This window comes from Protopterus annectens, chromosome 1.part1 (assembly GCF_019279795.1).
Source record: "Protopterus annectens isolate FY-2018-M chromosome 1.part1, PAN1.0, whole genome shotgun sequence".
Lineage (NCBI taxonomy): Eukaryota > Metazoa > Chordata > Ceratodontiformes > Protopteridae > Protopterus > Protopterus annectens.
In genome coordinates this window covers 816,202,699-816,217,113 of record NC_056726.1, presented here as the reverse complement: position 1 = coordinate 816,217,113, position 14,415 = coordinate 816,202,699, and the positions used below count along the sequence as shown (strand labels likewise).

At 42.6% G+C, this 14,415-nt stretch overlaps 1 protein-coding gene across 1 annotated transcript in view; it reads right to left on the bottom strand.

Moving 5' to 3' along the window:
* TLN1 (talin 1) overlaps positions 1-14,415 on the bottom strand; it is a 3,443,760-nt gene that overhangs the window by 826,106 nt on the left and 2,603,239 nt on the right. The window contains exon 38 of the mRNA XM_044078439.1: positions 3,096-3,239. Within this exon, the coding sequence (XP_043934374.1) occupies positions 3,096-3,239 (144 nt within the window). The remainder of the gene's footprint in view (positions 1-3,095; positions 3,240-14,415) is intronic.

The following is a 14,415-nucleotide window of genomic DNA, read 5'->3' as shown; positions in this document are numbered from 1 at the left end:
TCATTGGTGATTCTACAACTGCTCCTAATTTGCAATCATCTGCAAATTTGGTCAGCCAGAGGTCCTTAACATTGGCCGTGACTTCAGAGAAGTAAGGAGGGGTCCCAGGACCAAACCCGGGGGACTCCACTTGTGACTGGCCTCTTTGCAGAGGTGGACTCTCTAATTCTAACTTCCTGGGACTTTGTCTATGAGCCTGCTGACTATCCACTGGGTGACACAAAGGTTTTGTTCCCTGTAATGATGGACAGAAGCAGTTCCTAAATGCTTTATCCCACATGCATGGGTCCCCTCAAATTATCTATGGTATGATCCCAGTTATTCTCATGAGGGGTAAAACACAATTATTAACCACAGCATGAGTAGGACCAAACTAACACCAAACAGGATAGGTTAATTCAAGCACCATAAGGAAAACTGTATAAGCTTAATATGGTCTGCAAGGGTAGTCAGTCTAGTACTTACCCATGAATCTGTGGCCGAGTGGAATACCCAAGGAGGCATAGAATTCAGTACAGATAATATTTACGTTGGCCAAGAAGGGCATAACTACAACACAGAGAAGGTAAGAGCCACCAACTATCGGGAAAGTAGAACTGGATATGGAACAGGAGTTACACAATGAAGCTATGTGGGATATGAATTAGAGAGAAAGTCACTGGAGAAAATGGGGCAGACGGTTTGAATGACAAGGGCAACAAGAAGAGAGACAGGTAATGAAGGTAACTAGCATTAGGTGGTTAAGAAAGAAAGCTCCAATAGGGAAAAGGGCTGTCAATGTTGTTGAAGGAAAATAAGGGCCATTTATGGTTAGTATTCAGTGTGGTTTTATCTTTCCCCAGCCACTGAATAGGAAACTGTCCTAGTGGATAAAATGAATAGGATTACAAATGTATACAGGTTTGAATGGATGGCTAATGGCGTACCAAAGGAAATAAAAGTTAAAATTTAGTTTTAATATAGCTACAACACTAGAGGTATACATTACCTGGACACGGCAATTTCCCATACACCTATAGGTTTCAAATCTAACATATTTCGTAAGAGTATTTTTTGTAATTCTTACCCTCATTGTAGAAGCAACCATTCACTTTCACAGAAAAAGAGCTTAGTCAAAGGACAGGTTATAAGAATTGAGTGATGTGAGGCAGGAATTTTTCACATTAACAGATCTGTTTTTAGAAACGGGTTATCCCAAACAGATGGTGGAACAAATTACTGAGGTTGTTTACACAGGATGGGGAAAAAATATAAGCCCCTGTTAGGAAACCGCCCATTAATTAATATAGCCCCCCACAGATCCTGGTGAAATGAACATTTATGAGCATGCATGTATAGTGCAATACAGTCCTACAACATATGAAGTGAAAAACATATTAAAAAAGGACTGGGGTATATTTAGGGTAAATGTGCTAACTGCAGTGGGAGATAAACCAGTTTTTATCAGCAAGGTGGGCATAAATATTAAACATCTTATAGAAAAAGTTGAATTTACCGATAGAAGGTGGTTGTGGTACAATACCTTGTGGGAGGTGCTCCCAATGTACTAATATTTTCAAAGCACCTCAAACCCACCTAGCTACTAAGATGGCATCTAAAGTTATATTCAAGAAAGGAAATTGTTTTACCACCAGAATGGTGTACACCTTGCTCTATGTGATACGTGCAATGGATCCTAAGTTGGGAAAACGGAGAGGGCATTGAAAAGCAGAATCTATGAGCACGTACATGATGTTAAAAACAAGAAGGATACAAGTGCAATATATAGGCATTCCCCTCACATGTTCTAATTTTAAAGGTTTTAAATTTGGTATTTTGGATACTTGGAGGGGGGGGGGGTGACTGGAAGAATATATTAAGTAAAAAAAAGCTGGTTTGGCAACTCAGACTAGCAGCTAATTTTCCACCAGGTATAAATGATTCCTTGACAGTACTTCCAGCCCTGAAAGAAAAATCTATGAAACTAAGTATTTTAACATGCATAACTGTGCCTGCATTTTTAAATATATGCTGAAGGTTTTTACTATACAAGTGTTTTATTTGTAAAAAGCTAAGTTGGCTTGAATATCAACACCCTGTGTATTTCATTTTGCTCATGTGACCATTTTACATGCGCCTTTTTTGACAATACCACTGGCTCAATTCAATTTTATCTATTATGCAACATGCACTGGTATAAAAATGGTTCTTGAATCAGTGTGCTCTATTCTGAAGTCTTCTATGTGAAAGACTAAACAGCTTAATCTTGGTGTGTTTTTACTGTGCTTGTTTGGTGCATTTTCCATTTGGTTCTTGGTCTTCTGTTATTCGCACTGCACCAGACATTTGGATTTTGACATTTTACACTTATGTCTATCGCCATTTAATGGATTGCCTTATACTTGAAAAGCAAAAAGGGCAATACTGTTAACCCAATTAAGTTCTTGCAATGGCTACTTGCATCTTGAATTTCAAACATTGAAAAGAAAGTTCAAAAATGCGTTAAATATACTGCAAAGCATTTAATGCAGCAGGACTTTCTTTCATAACCTTGCTACATCTGAAATTATCTTCCCAGGAAGAGAAGCTAAATTTTTAATGGAAAATAAATAATTTGTTAAAACACTCACCATAACACGACAATGTTCAAGTCACAGAAATGAAAACGCAAACTATTTTTACCCAGTTATGATTTACTTCTGGCTTAAACTAAAAAAATTGGGGGTTATTCTAATTGTACAATCAAGAAAACATGGAGGCATTAGCACCAGATTAAATCCCAAACTGCAACACTACATGTATACCTGGTCTTAAGTGCTCTTTGGCAATACTGATGTTATGTATGATATTATCTAAAGAACAACCATGTCTCTTATGGATGGCTTAATCTTTTCTTTTCAATTTCTTTCTCTATTGGTATAAAACAATTACTACCTGTTCACATATTTAATAAACAAATCAAAATCCATACAGCCCCCAACTGTACATCTCATCTTTAGCAAGATTATATTACCCAAATGTACTTCCCACTCTTAAAATACCAGACAACTGTTCTTAAGCTATAGGTCTCAGAACAAGCTTAAGTATGCATCAACTGGGTGATGTAACTCACTCACCTGAGACTGGGTGCAAGCTGGATCAACCAAGTTTGCGCAGGCCATCTGGATTGCCTGGTTTGCTCTAGCAAACTGTGCAGGATCCACCAGCCCTTGCTGTCCAGCACGACTATTAGGATCGGACACTCCTACCAGGTAAGCAGCCTAAGAAAGAAAAAGAAAAAAAAAGACAATTCAGTGATCACATACTTAATATTAAAACCTTTCAACACATGTTCTTCCCCATTCTAAGCTCCAGACAGCCTTTTTCTAACCACACAACAAGCAACTGTGACCAAGTAACACTGGGAAAAGATTAAAACTAAGCCGTGTTCTTAATCAAAGCTACACATGGTGATTACAAGGTGTTAATAATGACAACAAACTATCATCTAAAGGGCCCATCTCTGTATCGGAAGAATGCAAAGTACCTGTAATCACGGCTGCACAGGAAAAAAACACTCTCCAAAGCCAAGAACACAGCATCTATGGGACCAGACAACATCCCAGGCTGCGTTCTACATGAACTACAGAACGAACTGGCACTCCACCTAAGTACCATGTTCAATCATAGCCTAATCTCAGGCTTTGTGGCCACTGAATGGCGCACAGCAACGGTTATCCTACTCCACAAAGGGGGAGCCACCACGGACCCAGGGAACTACCGCCCCATTAGCCTGACGAGCCTGGTCTGCAAGGCTATGGAGCGTATCATCATGGAACTTATAAACAATGACATTGGTAAATCTCCAACCTCTGGACCCTACCCAGTTCGGGTTTGTAAAAGGCAGATCATATCTCCTAAACCTGATAGACTTATTTGAAGCAGTCAGCAAAGCCGTAGATGAGGGTAAGGTGGTTCACACAGCCTATCTACATCTCGCCAAGGCTTTTGACACCATCCCCCACCTCTGGAATTAGACAAACTCACTAAACTAGGTACAAATCCCTATATCACAAGATGGGCTGCCAACTGGCTCACTGACAGAACCAACAGTGTGAAAGTAGCAGACTCTAAATCCAACTTCAGACCAGTGACAAGTGGAGTACCACAGGATTCAGTCCTAGGTCCTTCTCCTGTTTGGTATCTACTTCTCTGAAGTACAGGCTAACACAGAAGGTCTTTGGCTAACAAAGTTCGCAGATGACTGCAAACTAGGAGCCATAATCAAAACTCCTAATGATGTGGACATCCTACAAAGGGCCACATTGAGACAGATGCCTGGTGTCAAAGCCATGGCCTCAAGCTCAATGCCAAAAAGTGCTTTGTCATCCCTTTTGGTAAAAACTCTGTACCCATGAACTACCACATAGGCAGTAGTCTACTTACCACTGAAAGTGTGATAGGAGACCTTGGGACACAGGTGGACAGTAGTCTCTCCTTTCATAATCACATCGCCACAGTAGTTAGGAAATCTTTCTATGTGGTACACCTCATCACAAAAGGTTTCTCATCCAGGAAAAAAAGAGGTCATTGTTCCCCTCTACTCATCACTCAGACCCATTATAGAGTACAACGCCCCTTTTGGTATGTACCTCACAAGACATCTACAATTGGAAAGGCCGCAGAAATACCTCACAAAGAGGATTACTGGCCACAAAGAGATGCCGTACAAAAAACGTACAGTTGTGTACCTACCATAAATGTAGATGTTCGAGTGTATTCACTGTTGCAGTCATTACAATTGGGTTATCCTGCTGGCAGTCGGCCTGAGTTCCAAAGTCTAGGTCCGGCGTCAGTTGATGTCGCCTCCTCCCGGACATCAGTGCGTCAGGGGTATAAAAGATGCAGCCGAGGCCATTTTCTTCAGTTTTTCTTGCCCCAGATGTCAGGTGCCCCTAAAATGGTAGGCTCACTAATGCCAAAAAGCATGCATAACCAAAAAACAACTTTTCCTTCATCTACAAGCAAATACACCACATAGGTTGTATAGAATAGAGAAGTACAGAGGAGTCCCAGCAAGGAAAAGGGAGATGGAGGGAGGGTAACCTGGACTGCAACAGTGAATAAACTCGAACATCTACATTTATGGTACGTACACAACTGTACTATGTTCATCGTGTTTCACTGTTGCAGTCATTACAATTGCGTTGAATCCCAAAGCTATGGTTGGGGAGGCTGGTGCTAAATAGGATTAGGAGAGGCTATCAAGCCATGCAGAACTGCAGTGGCAAAGCCTGCCCTGGATTTAGAATAGAGAGGTAAGTGATAGTGCTTTGTAAAAGTATGCACTGAACTCAAGTTGCAGCCTCTAAGATGTCTTTGGTTGCTACTCCTCTGAGGAAGTGGCTGCTGCTCTGGTGGAATGTGGCCTAATGCCCTTAGGCACTGATTTGCCATGCTGTGAATAGCAGAAACGAATGCAGTGGCCTATCCACTTTGAAATAGTCTGCTTTGAGATAGGCTTTCCTTGTGATCCTGCAGCATATGCTACTAGAAGTTGTTCAGTCTTTCTGAAAGTTTGGTTCTGTCCAAGTAGAAGCGTAGCTGTCTGTGAATGTCCAAAGAATGTAGAAGTCTCTCACCCTTATTCTGTGGGTTTGGGTAAAAGGTTGGCAAGTGAATTGTTTGGTTAAGGGCCACACTGGTCACTACCTTAGGCATAAATGTAGGGTTTGTCCTCAGAGAAAACCTGTAAGGATGGAAAATGATAAAAGGTTCCACAGCCATGGGTGCCTGTAACTCTGAGACTCGTCTAGCGGAGGTTATTGCTAGGAGCAGAGCTGTTTTCCAGGATAAGAATTTTATATCAGCTGCAGAGGCTGGCTCAAAGAGAGGCAGTGTAAGTTTTTCCAAGACATAGTTGAGGTCCCATGTAGGTATTGGTGCCTAATTGGGGGTCTTATGTTTCTGGCCCCTCTGAGGTACTGCCTTAAGTAATGGTTGAGAATAAATAGGTGGTTCTGTATTGTAATGAGCTGAAATGGCAGAGGCATGAATTGTAATGGATGAAAAGGAAAGGCCTTTATCCAGCATCTCAGTTAAGTGTTGCAAAATCCGAGGAATATTTGGAACAATTGTGTCAATACCTTGTGCCTGGTTCCAAGCACAGAATCTCTTCCATTTTTCTGCATAAGATTTTCTGGTGCAAGGCCTCCTGGCCTCCAAAATAACATCCATAACTGCTTTAGAAAGAGGTGTGTCTTGAATGGCTACATTATCCGCCATGCTGCCAGGTTTAGGGTCCTGAGTTGGCTGTGCAGTATCTGACTGTCTTGTTGAGTCAATAAGTGAGGAATCTGAGGTAGTGTACAAGCTGGGCATTGGGACAAGCTCTTTAGGATTGGGTACCAGTGCTGGCGGGGCCAGTCTGGGGCAATCAGAATCATTTTTGGCTTCTCTTGTCTGACCTTGAGGAGTACCTTGGGGAGGAGAGGCAGAGGAGGAAAGGCATATACTGTTAGGTTTTTCCAGCTGAAAGATAGAGCATCCACTTTTCATGCTTGCTTGTGATAAGTCCTTGTGCAGAATCTTTGTAGTTGGCAATTGTGAGGAGAGGCAAATAGGTCTATGTCCGGGCATCCCCAGTTCCTTGTTTTCATGCTGAAGACTTGTGGATCCAATTTCCACTCGTGGGGATCCATTAGGTTTCTGCTTAGTTAGTCTGCCAGAGTACTTATTCTTCCTGGCAGGAATTGTGCTTGCAGATGTACTTGGTAAGTCAATGCTGTGTCCCACAAGTTCATGGCTAGTCTGCAGAGGGGGAAGGAATGTGTGCCCCCTTGCTTGTTTATGTATCACATGACTGTGATATTGTCCATCTTTATCAGTAGTTGTCCGGGATGAAATAGATCCTTGAAGGCTGTCAGGGCATTTTGAACTGCTAGCATCTCTTTTTGATTTATATGTAGATGCATTTGACTTGCGGACCATGTGCCCTGAAAACATCTTCCTGCCATATGGGCCCCCAGGCATAATCTGATGCATCTGTTGTCAGTGTCTGCCTGGCTGTGGGTAAGGTAAATGGCTGCCCTATGCTGTGGTGACAGGCTTTTGCCCACCATCAAAACTCCTGTTGCAGGCAGGGAATGAGGGTAATTATTGTTTCCAGGCTGTGGCAATGTTGAGTCCAAACACTTTTTAGATACCATTGAAGTTTCCTCATATGCAGTCTTGCATACGGAATTAGCAGAATGCAGGATGCCATGAAGCCCAAAGCCTGCAGAATTTTTCTTGCAGATAACTGGGTCTTTGTTGCCAACATTTTGAAATAAGTAGTCAGTTGTCTGTGTTTGTCTGGTGTGAGATAAGCCATCTGGGCAGTTGCATTTAAGCTTGCACCCAGGAATATTATCTCGAGAGGGTACGAGTTTTGATTTATTTTCGTTTACTGTGTACCCTAGGCCTGCTAGTAATGTTTTTACAAATGCCAGATGCTGTAGTAGTGTCCTTGTTCTCTGCTTGAATAAGGCAGTTGTCCAAATAAGGATATATTTGAATTCCTCTTTGTCTGCAAAAAGCAATTACTGGTGCCAGGCACTTTGTGAAGACCCTGGGCGCAGTAGATAAGTCAAAGGACAGTGCATAGAATTTGTAATGCAATTAGGCAGCTATAAATCTGAGGTATCTTCTGCATGATTGTCTGATTGGGACATGTAGGTATGCCTCTTTCAGGTCTAAAGTCACAAGCCAAGCCTTCTTGCCCAGCATGGGCAGAAGCTGCTGCAGAGTTAACATTTTGAATTTTGGAATGTCCAGGAATGTGTTCAGGATAGACAGGTCTAGTATTGGTCTCCAGGTTTTGTCCTTTCTGGGGACCAAGAATAGCCTTGAGTAAAATCCTTGTCCCTGCTCTTGCTGTGGTACTTGCTGAATGGCCCTCATGTCCATGAGGGATGAAACTTGTTTTTGTGCCTCTGCCCATTGATTGCGTGGCAGGTCTGGCATACCATTTGGCCTTGGCAGGGTGTGAAAATGGAACCTGTAACCCTGGAATACGATATTTAAGACTCATTTGCCCTGAGTGATCATATGCCAATTTTGAGCAAAAAGTGCTAGTTTTCCCCCCAAAGGAGCTGCCAGAAGATAAGTGCTTGGTGCTGGCAGGGGAAAGTCATTGAGACTGTTTCCTGTATGGCTGTGATTTTTCTTCGCCGCTTTTGGAGGTTGAAGCACCCCATTGTTTAGGCCTGTATGAGCCTTGAGGCTGTGATCTGCCTCTGGGGTGTCTGTATCTACCTCTTTGTGGCCTGTCTAACTCTGGAAAGGACCAATTCTTTGCAGGCCAGTTCTTGCTAAATCTGGGAGGCTGTACCTGTAAGAAATCCTTGCTTGCTTGCATAGATTTAGCTTTGTCCTCCATTTTCTTCAAAACCTCTTCTGCTTTAACACCAAACAAGGTATCATGTTGTAATGGAGCATCTAATAATTTTGCTTTAACATGATCGGGCAGATTCTGTTCTTTTAACCAAGCATGTCTCCTAATGACAGAACCTGTAACAGCGGCCCTGCAAGAGGCCTCTAGAAAATCAAAACCACATTGCAAAGTATGCTTCCCTACTTGTTCAGCAGTATGCAATAAATCCTGCATTTCTTTGTTTTCTGCGCATTCTGAATTTGTCAACATTTTTTGTTTAAGCAGTGACATTAGATATTGCTGATATTTAAGCATATGACATTGACAATTTAAAACTCTTACAAGCCAAGGTAGCAGAAGTATAAATCTTTTTCCCCCATCTGTCCAGGGCCCTTGAATCCCTATCAGAGGGTATAGGGTTTTTTGCAGTGGCCGCCTTGACCCCTTTGGGACCCTGAGAGATTGTTTCTGGGTCTGCAGCAGGGTTTTTATAAAGAAATTTATGCGAATCAGGAACCCTGTAGTATCTGTCTGGCTTAACAGGAGCTGGTGGCAAAGAGTCAGGAGACAGTCCAGACTCTGAAAATACATCTACAATGTCTAAAACAGGAGGAATAGCAAGGGGCCTGTGCTGAGGTAATAAAAGGAAGTCTCTGAGCCTTTTCTTGGATTCTGAGTAATCTTGGCTCTCCTAGTGGAAATGCTCCCTCATAGTATGCAGGGTTTCCCCAAAAGAATAATTCTCAGGAGGAGAGGCTGAAGGAATAGATTCTTCAGCATCAGAATCCTCATAGGGAGGAATCAGAGGAAATGGAAACCTGATCTGAAGATGCATATTCTATCTCTTGCCTAGGCCTCTTATCAGGAGGGGGATGGGAACCCCTGATCAAAGTAATTAGGTCTTCGGCCATTTTAAGCATCTGTTTTTTAGGCATGGAGGCCTGTCCAGGAGAATGCCGTACTTGTTTCTTTGTCTTTAGAGCTTTTGTCTTTGCCTTTGAAGCTGAAGTTGGTATTACATACAACTGTGTAGGCCTGAAAACACCCTCAGAAGCTGCCTGCTCAGTGGCTCTGAACCCATCTGAGGGAATAGTTTTCGAGTGTCCAATACCTTGATTTTCCAGCGGCCTAGTCGGCTCCACGTGAGAGTCGGAAGCGGCCTGTGGCTCTGAGGTAGCGGGCATCAGGGGCTGCAAAGGCGCCTCACTGAAAATCGGCGACAGGCCTAGTGGAAGCCTCGTTGGTTTTGGACCTCGGGTGCCTGTCCTTTTCTTTGCACTTTTTATAAACTCGGGTAGTCGGTTGCTCCGATGGCATTATATAGTTAAATCTTCTGCCAAAATAATGAAACGCAAAATCGTACCGATGCTTAACAGTGTGTTGGTTAAATCTAGCACAAAACCGACAACTAGCAACATCATGGTCAGGGCCTAGGCAAGGAATACAGTAAAAATTAAAATCCTTATGAGGTATTTGCTTCCCACAAGAAACACAATTATTAACTTTTTCTGACATCGGTCTGGAGCAAGAAAAAAGTATCCCCAACGGGGTACTTAGCTTTAATGAAGACTTCGGATCTGAAATTCGAATTTGAAAATCTCAGGAGTCGGCCGACCGGCACTTGCCAACTACTTTTGCTTCAGGCACCGTGCGGCAAGAAAGACTGAAGAAAATGGTGTCGGCTGCATCTTTTATACCCTGGCGCACTGTCAGGGAGGAGGCAACAGCAACCGACGCCGGACCTAGACTTTGGAACTCAGGCCGACTGCGGGTAGCCTGCCAGCAGGATAACCCAACTGTAATGACTGCAACAGTGAAACACGATGAACATCTCCAGCTTTACTCTGTCGCATATCGCCTTCTCAGAGGCGATCTCTGCCTAACATACAAAGCTATTTCAAACCCAGAGCTGTTGGACATGCTCCACGTAAAGAAATCCCAATCCCTCCGAGCTACATGCTCTAGGGACCTAAAGCTTGTCACCACAATAAACAGAACATGCTGGAGGGATAGATTCCTGTCCCAGAGACTTCCCACACTCTGGAACAAACTACCTATCTATATCAAACAAAGCTCCTCATTAGCACTCAAGAAAAATCTTGATGATTGGATGGGAGATAGGAAATTCACCCCGGGGATCACCTCTGTGGCTCTGCTTGACAGGGGCACAGGAAAATAATTTTCTTGGGTGGCAAAAGCCAGGGTACCATTTGGCTAGGCTTATATAGGCCCTAGGGCCAATAGCCTAGTATCTACCTATGAACCTATCTGGGGCAAAGAATTAGCATCTATGAGAGGATGCCGAAAAGTTCTAAGCCCGACCAACTTTCTAAATTTTGAGTGTTATTTTCCCTCCGTAGCTGAAGAGAGGCTTACTTAATCTTGTAAAGTGCCAATCTGTAAAATCATAATGCTATGTTTTGACATTATTTCAGATCAATGATTGAACCATGTCAATGAAAAGTGTAGAATTTTCAAGTGTGGAACTCCGAGCCACAGTGAAGCTCCTATTCCTACAGAAGAAAGTTCCAAAGGAAATTCATGAATGTATGATGCAAACATTGAGTGACAAGTGCCCTTCTTACTCAACTGTGAAGAAGTGCTGTGCAAACTTTCAGCACAGAGATTTCAAGACCAAAGATGCAGCAAGGTTTGGAAGGCCTCGAACAGTGTCATCTCCTGAAAATGCTGACTATGTCCATGACCTGATTTTGGTCGATTGGCAAATATTGGCTAAAACAATTACGGACACCCTCCAGATATCCAGGGAATGTGTTGGGTTTATAATCCATGAACAGCTGGTTAAGGAGAAGCTGTAAGCCAAGTGGGTGCTCAAATGTTTGAAAGCAGACAAGAAGATGTTGAGTGGACACTTCTAAGTTGATTCTGTGGAATTTTCGTCTAGCTGGTGCCAACTTTTTGGAACAACTAGTTACAGATGATGAAACTTTGTTACACCATTAGGATCCTGAAACAAAACAGTCCATGCAATAGAGGCACTCAGATTCGTCAAAGAAGTTAAAGAACCAAACGTCACCAGGAAAGGTCATGGCCACAGTGTTTTGGGATCAGGAAGGTGCTGTAATAACCATCTTCCAAGGGGCAAAACAGCTAATGCAGAATACTACTGTAACTTGCTCTGCTGATTAAAGAAGGCACTGAAAGAAAAAAGGAGAGGGAAGCTGCAAAAAGGAGTTCTCTCTTTTTGGAAGACAATGCACCTGTTCACAAGGCTGGCAAAATGCTGGATGTTGTGACGAATTTGTGGTTTGAGTGCACAGACCATCCACCCTACTCAACAGATCTTGCTCCATCTATTTCCTGTTTCCAAATCTTAAAAAGGAGCTTGAAAGGGTGGCAATTTTTGAGTGATTCAGAGGTGACTGCAGCTGTGGTGCAGTATTTCAGTAACCAGAATTCAGACTTTTTTTTGGTAGGGTTACAGAAACTTCAGACACGATGTGCCAAGTGTGTTGAACTTTGGGGAGAATATGTTGAATAACTTGTAAGTTACATAGCTCCACTTCATTCTCTTCTTGGTTGGGCTTAGAACTTTTCAGCACCCCCAACAATTGCCACTCGTAGTAAAGAAATATATTCTGTGCCAGCATAAAGTGCAGTTATCAGTCTGATTCTAAGAGTACTGTGCAGCCATTACAGTTTGCAGGTTAGCATTTGAAAATGTTCACCACTATCAGAAAGAAGTGAACACATTCGGCTTATGAAAACTATAAAACAATTGCTCAGATGGGACTAACCTAGTCAACAAAAAGCAAATAAATACATTACAGTTCAAGGTGTGCTAACCTCCACACCAAGCACAAGTAAGGCTTGCCTTTTAAATGGTGTCAAAATGTTTTCAAGCAAAGTAATTTCCATTAACTCACTATTCCTCACTGCACCTTCACACCTAACATCTTGCACACTGACAGCGCTGATTCATATGCCACATTCTTATAATTTGCATGATGGGATAGGTGTATCTGCACCTTTATGGCTACAGTTTAAAAATATTCATTTCTAAGTTAATGAAGACAGTCCAAAATTAATCTATATTCTCAAAGTACAAAAATTCTGTGGAAGAGAATAAGTAGCAACTTGGGTGCTGAAGGATATATTCACGGGAGGGTTGAAGCCAATGGACAATTCCAGCTCACCACAACAGGAGGAAATGGGCAGTCCCACTGCTGTAGTACTGTCCTCTAGCATTACTAGGTATTTGGTATGCACCATTATGATCACGGACTTGGCTTTGCTTTGATAACCTGGCAAGTGTCACTTCTACAGCATATGTGCTGAATCGCAAAGGCTAGACCACTTCCTCTGTTTCGGTTTTATTATTCATGGTATTAACAGTTGACCAGATCCATGAAATGCTTGAAACATTTTTCATTTAGAAGCAAAAAAACACGAAAAAAAAATGCAAACCGCTAATATCAGCCTGAGGAAGCCATTTTGTGAAAGTGTACTCACATCTTGTAGTGTACCTGCATTTGCATTTCTAGTTGTTTTTACGTGTTTGTTTTTTCTTCTAAACTAAACATTTTTTCAAGCGTTTTGTGGTTCCAGTTATCTATTAATACTTCTTTGCTCATTACTGTTCAGCTAACCATATTTATCACTGTACTGATACCACATTGCTTCCTTTATTATTCAGCCTGACATTACAGCAACCAACACCCACAAATAACTGATCCCACTCTATTTGAGATTCAGTCAAGGCTTCAGCACTCTGTGCCATGGAGCTAAAAGAAAATTTTCTGCTCATTAACATAGCTTTAAGCAAAGCAGTTTAACAAACTCCTTAGATTTGCTTGGAGGCAGTACACTGTGTTCATTTGCTACATTACAGAAATTACAGTTGTATACACTTACCATAAATGCAGATGTTTGAGTGTATTCACTGTTGCAGTCATCACCTATGGGGTTATCCCTGCTGTGGTAGACCTCGGCCGGCCCGAAAACCAGAGTCAATGTTTTTCTGCGTCGGCTGCTGTCGCTTGCTGACTGACGTCAGGTCATCAGTGCTATAAAGCAAGGCAGCCGACATCATATCAGTTTTTCTTGCCCTAACCAGTCAGAAGCACAAGGAAATATGGTAAAGTGGTCCTGGTGGCTGAAAGCCACAGTGGGAAACTTAAGTCTCCATAAGGAAAGAGGATATAAGGGGGAACACCCCCTGTGGCAGCAAGTAGTAAGTGGCAGGCAAGTGTGCAGATGGTTCTGGGTTCTAGTACAAGGTGTGCAACCTTTGTTAACTGTCAGGCCCGAGTGGCCTAACAGATAAAGAGGGAGGGGAACCTGGCCTGCAACAGAATACATTCGAACATCTAAATTTATGGTAAGTGTACACAACTGTACTATGTTCTTAGTGTTTCACTGTTGCAGTCATCACCTGTGGGAGGATTCCCAAAGCGGAGTAGAGGGGTGGAAGGATAGGTTAGAGACCTAGGCATGGGTCAGTATGCCCTGCAGAACTGTAGAGGCAAACCCTGCCCTAGCCTTAGAGAAAAGAGGTAGGTAGTAATGCTTTGTAAAGGTAATGGACAGAGGTCCAAGTGGCAGCTTCCAAGAAGTTCCTGCTGGGAACTTCTCTGAGGAATGCTGTGCAAGTGAAGGCTGCCCTAGTGGAATGGGCACAAATAGACTCTTAGGGGGTGGTTTTCAATGAAGTCTGTAGCAGAAATGGATACAGTGTGATATCCATTTGGAAATGGTTTGCTTGGAAATGGGCTTCCCCTCTGCCCTGGGGCAAAGCTGACAAGAAGCTGGTCTGTTTTTCTGAAGGGTTTAGTATGGTCCAGGTAGTATCTGAGCTGTCTGTGCACGTCTAGTGAGTGCAGAATTCTTTCCCCCTTGTTTTGAGGGTTTGGAAAGAAGATGGGTAGATGTATGGCCTGGTTGAGGGTCACATCAGATGCCACCAGGGAGACCTTGTCTGCATGGAAAATGAAGGGCTCCAAGCAGTCATCCAGGAGAGATATCTCAATTCTGCTGAAGCAGCAGGTTCGAATGGTGGTAAAGTTAGTTTTTCTAAAACATAA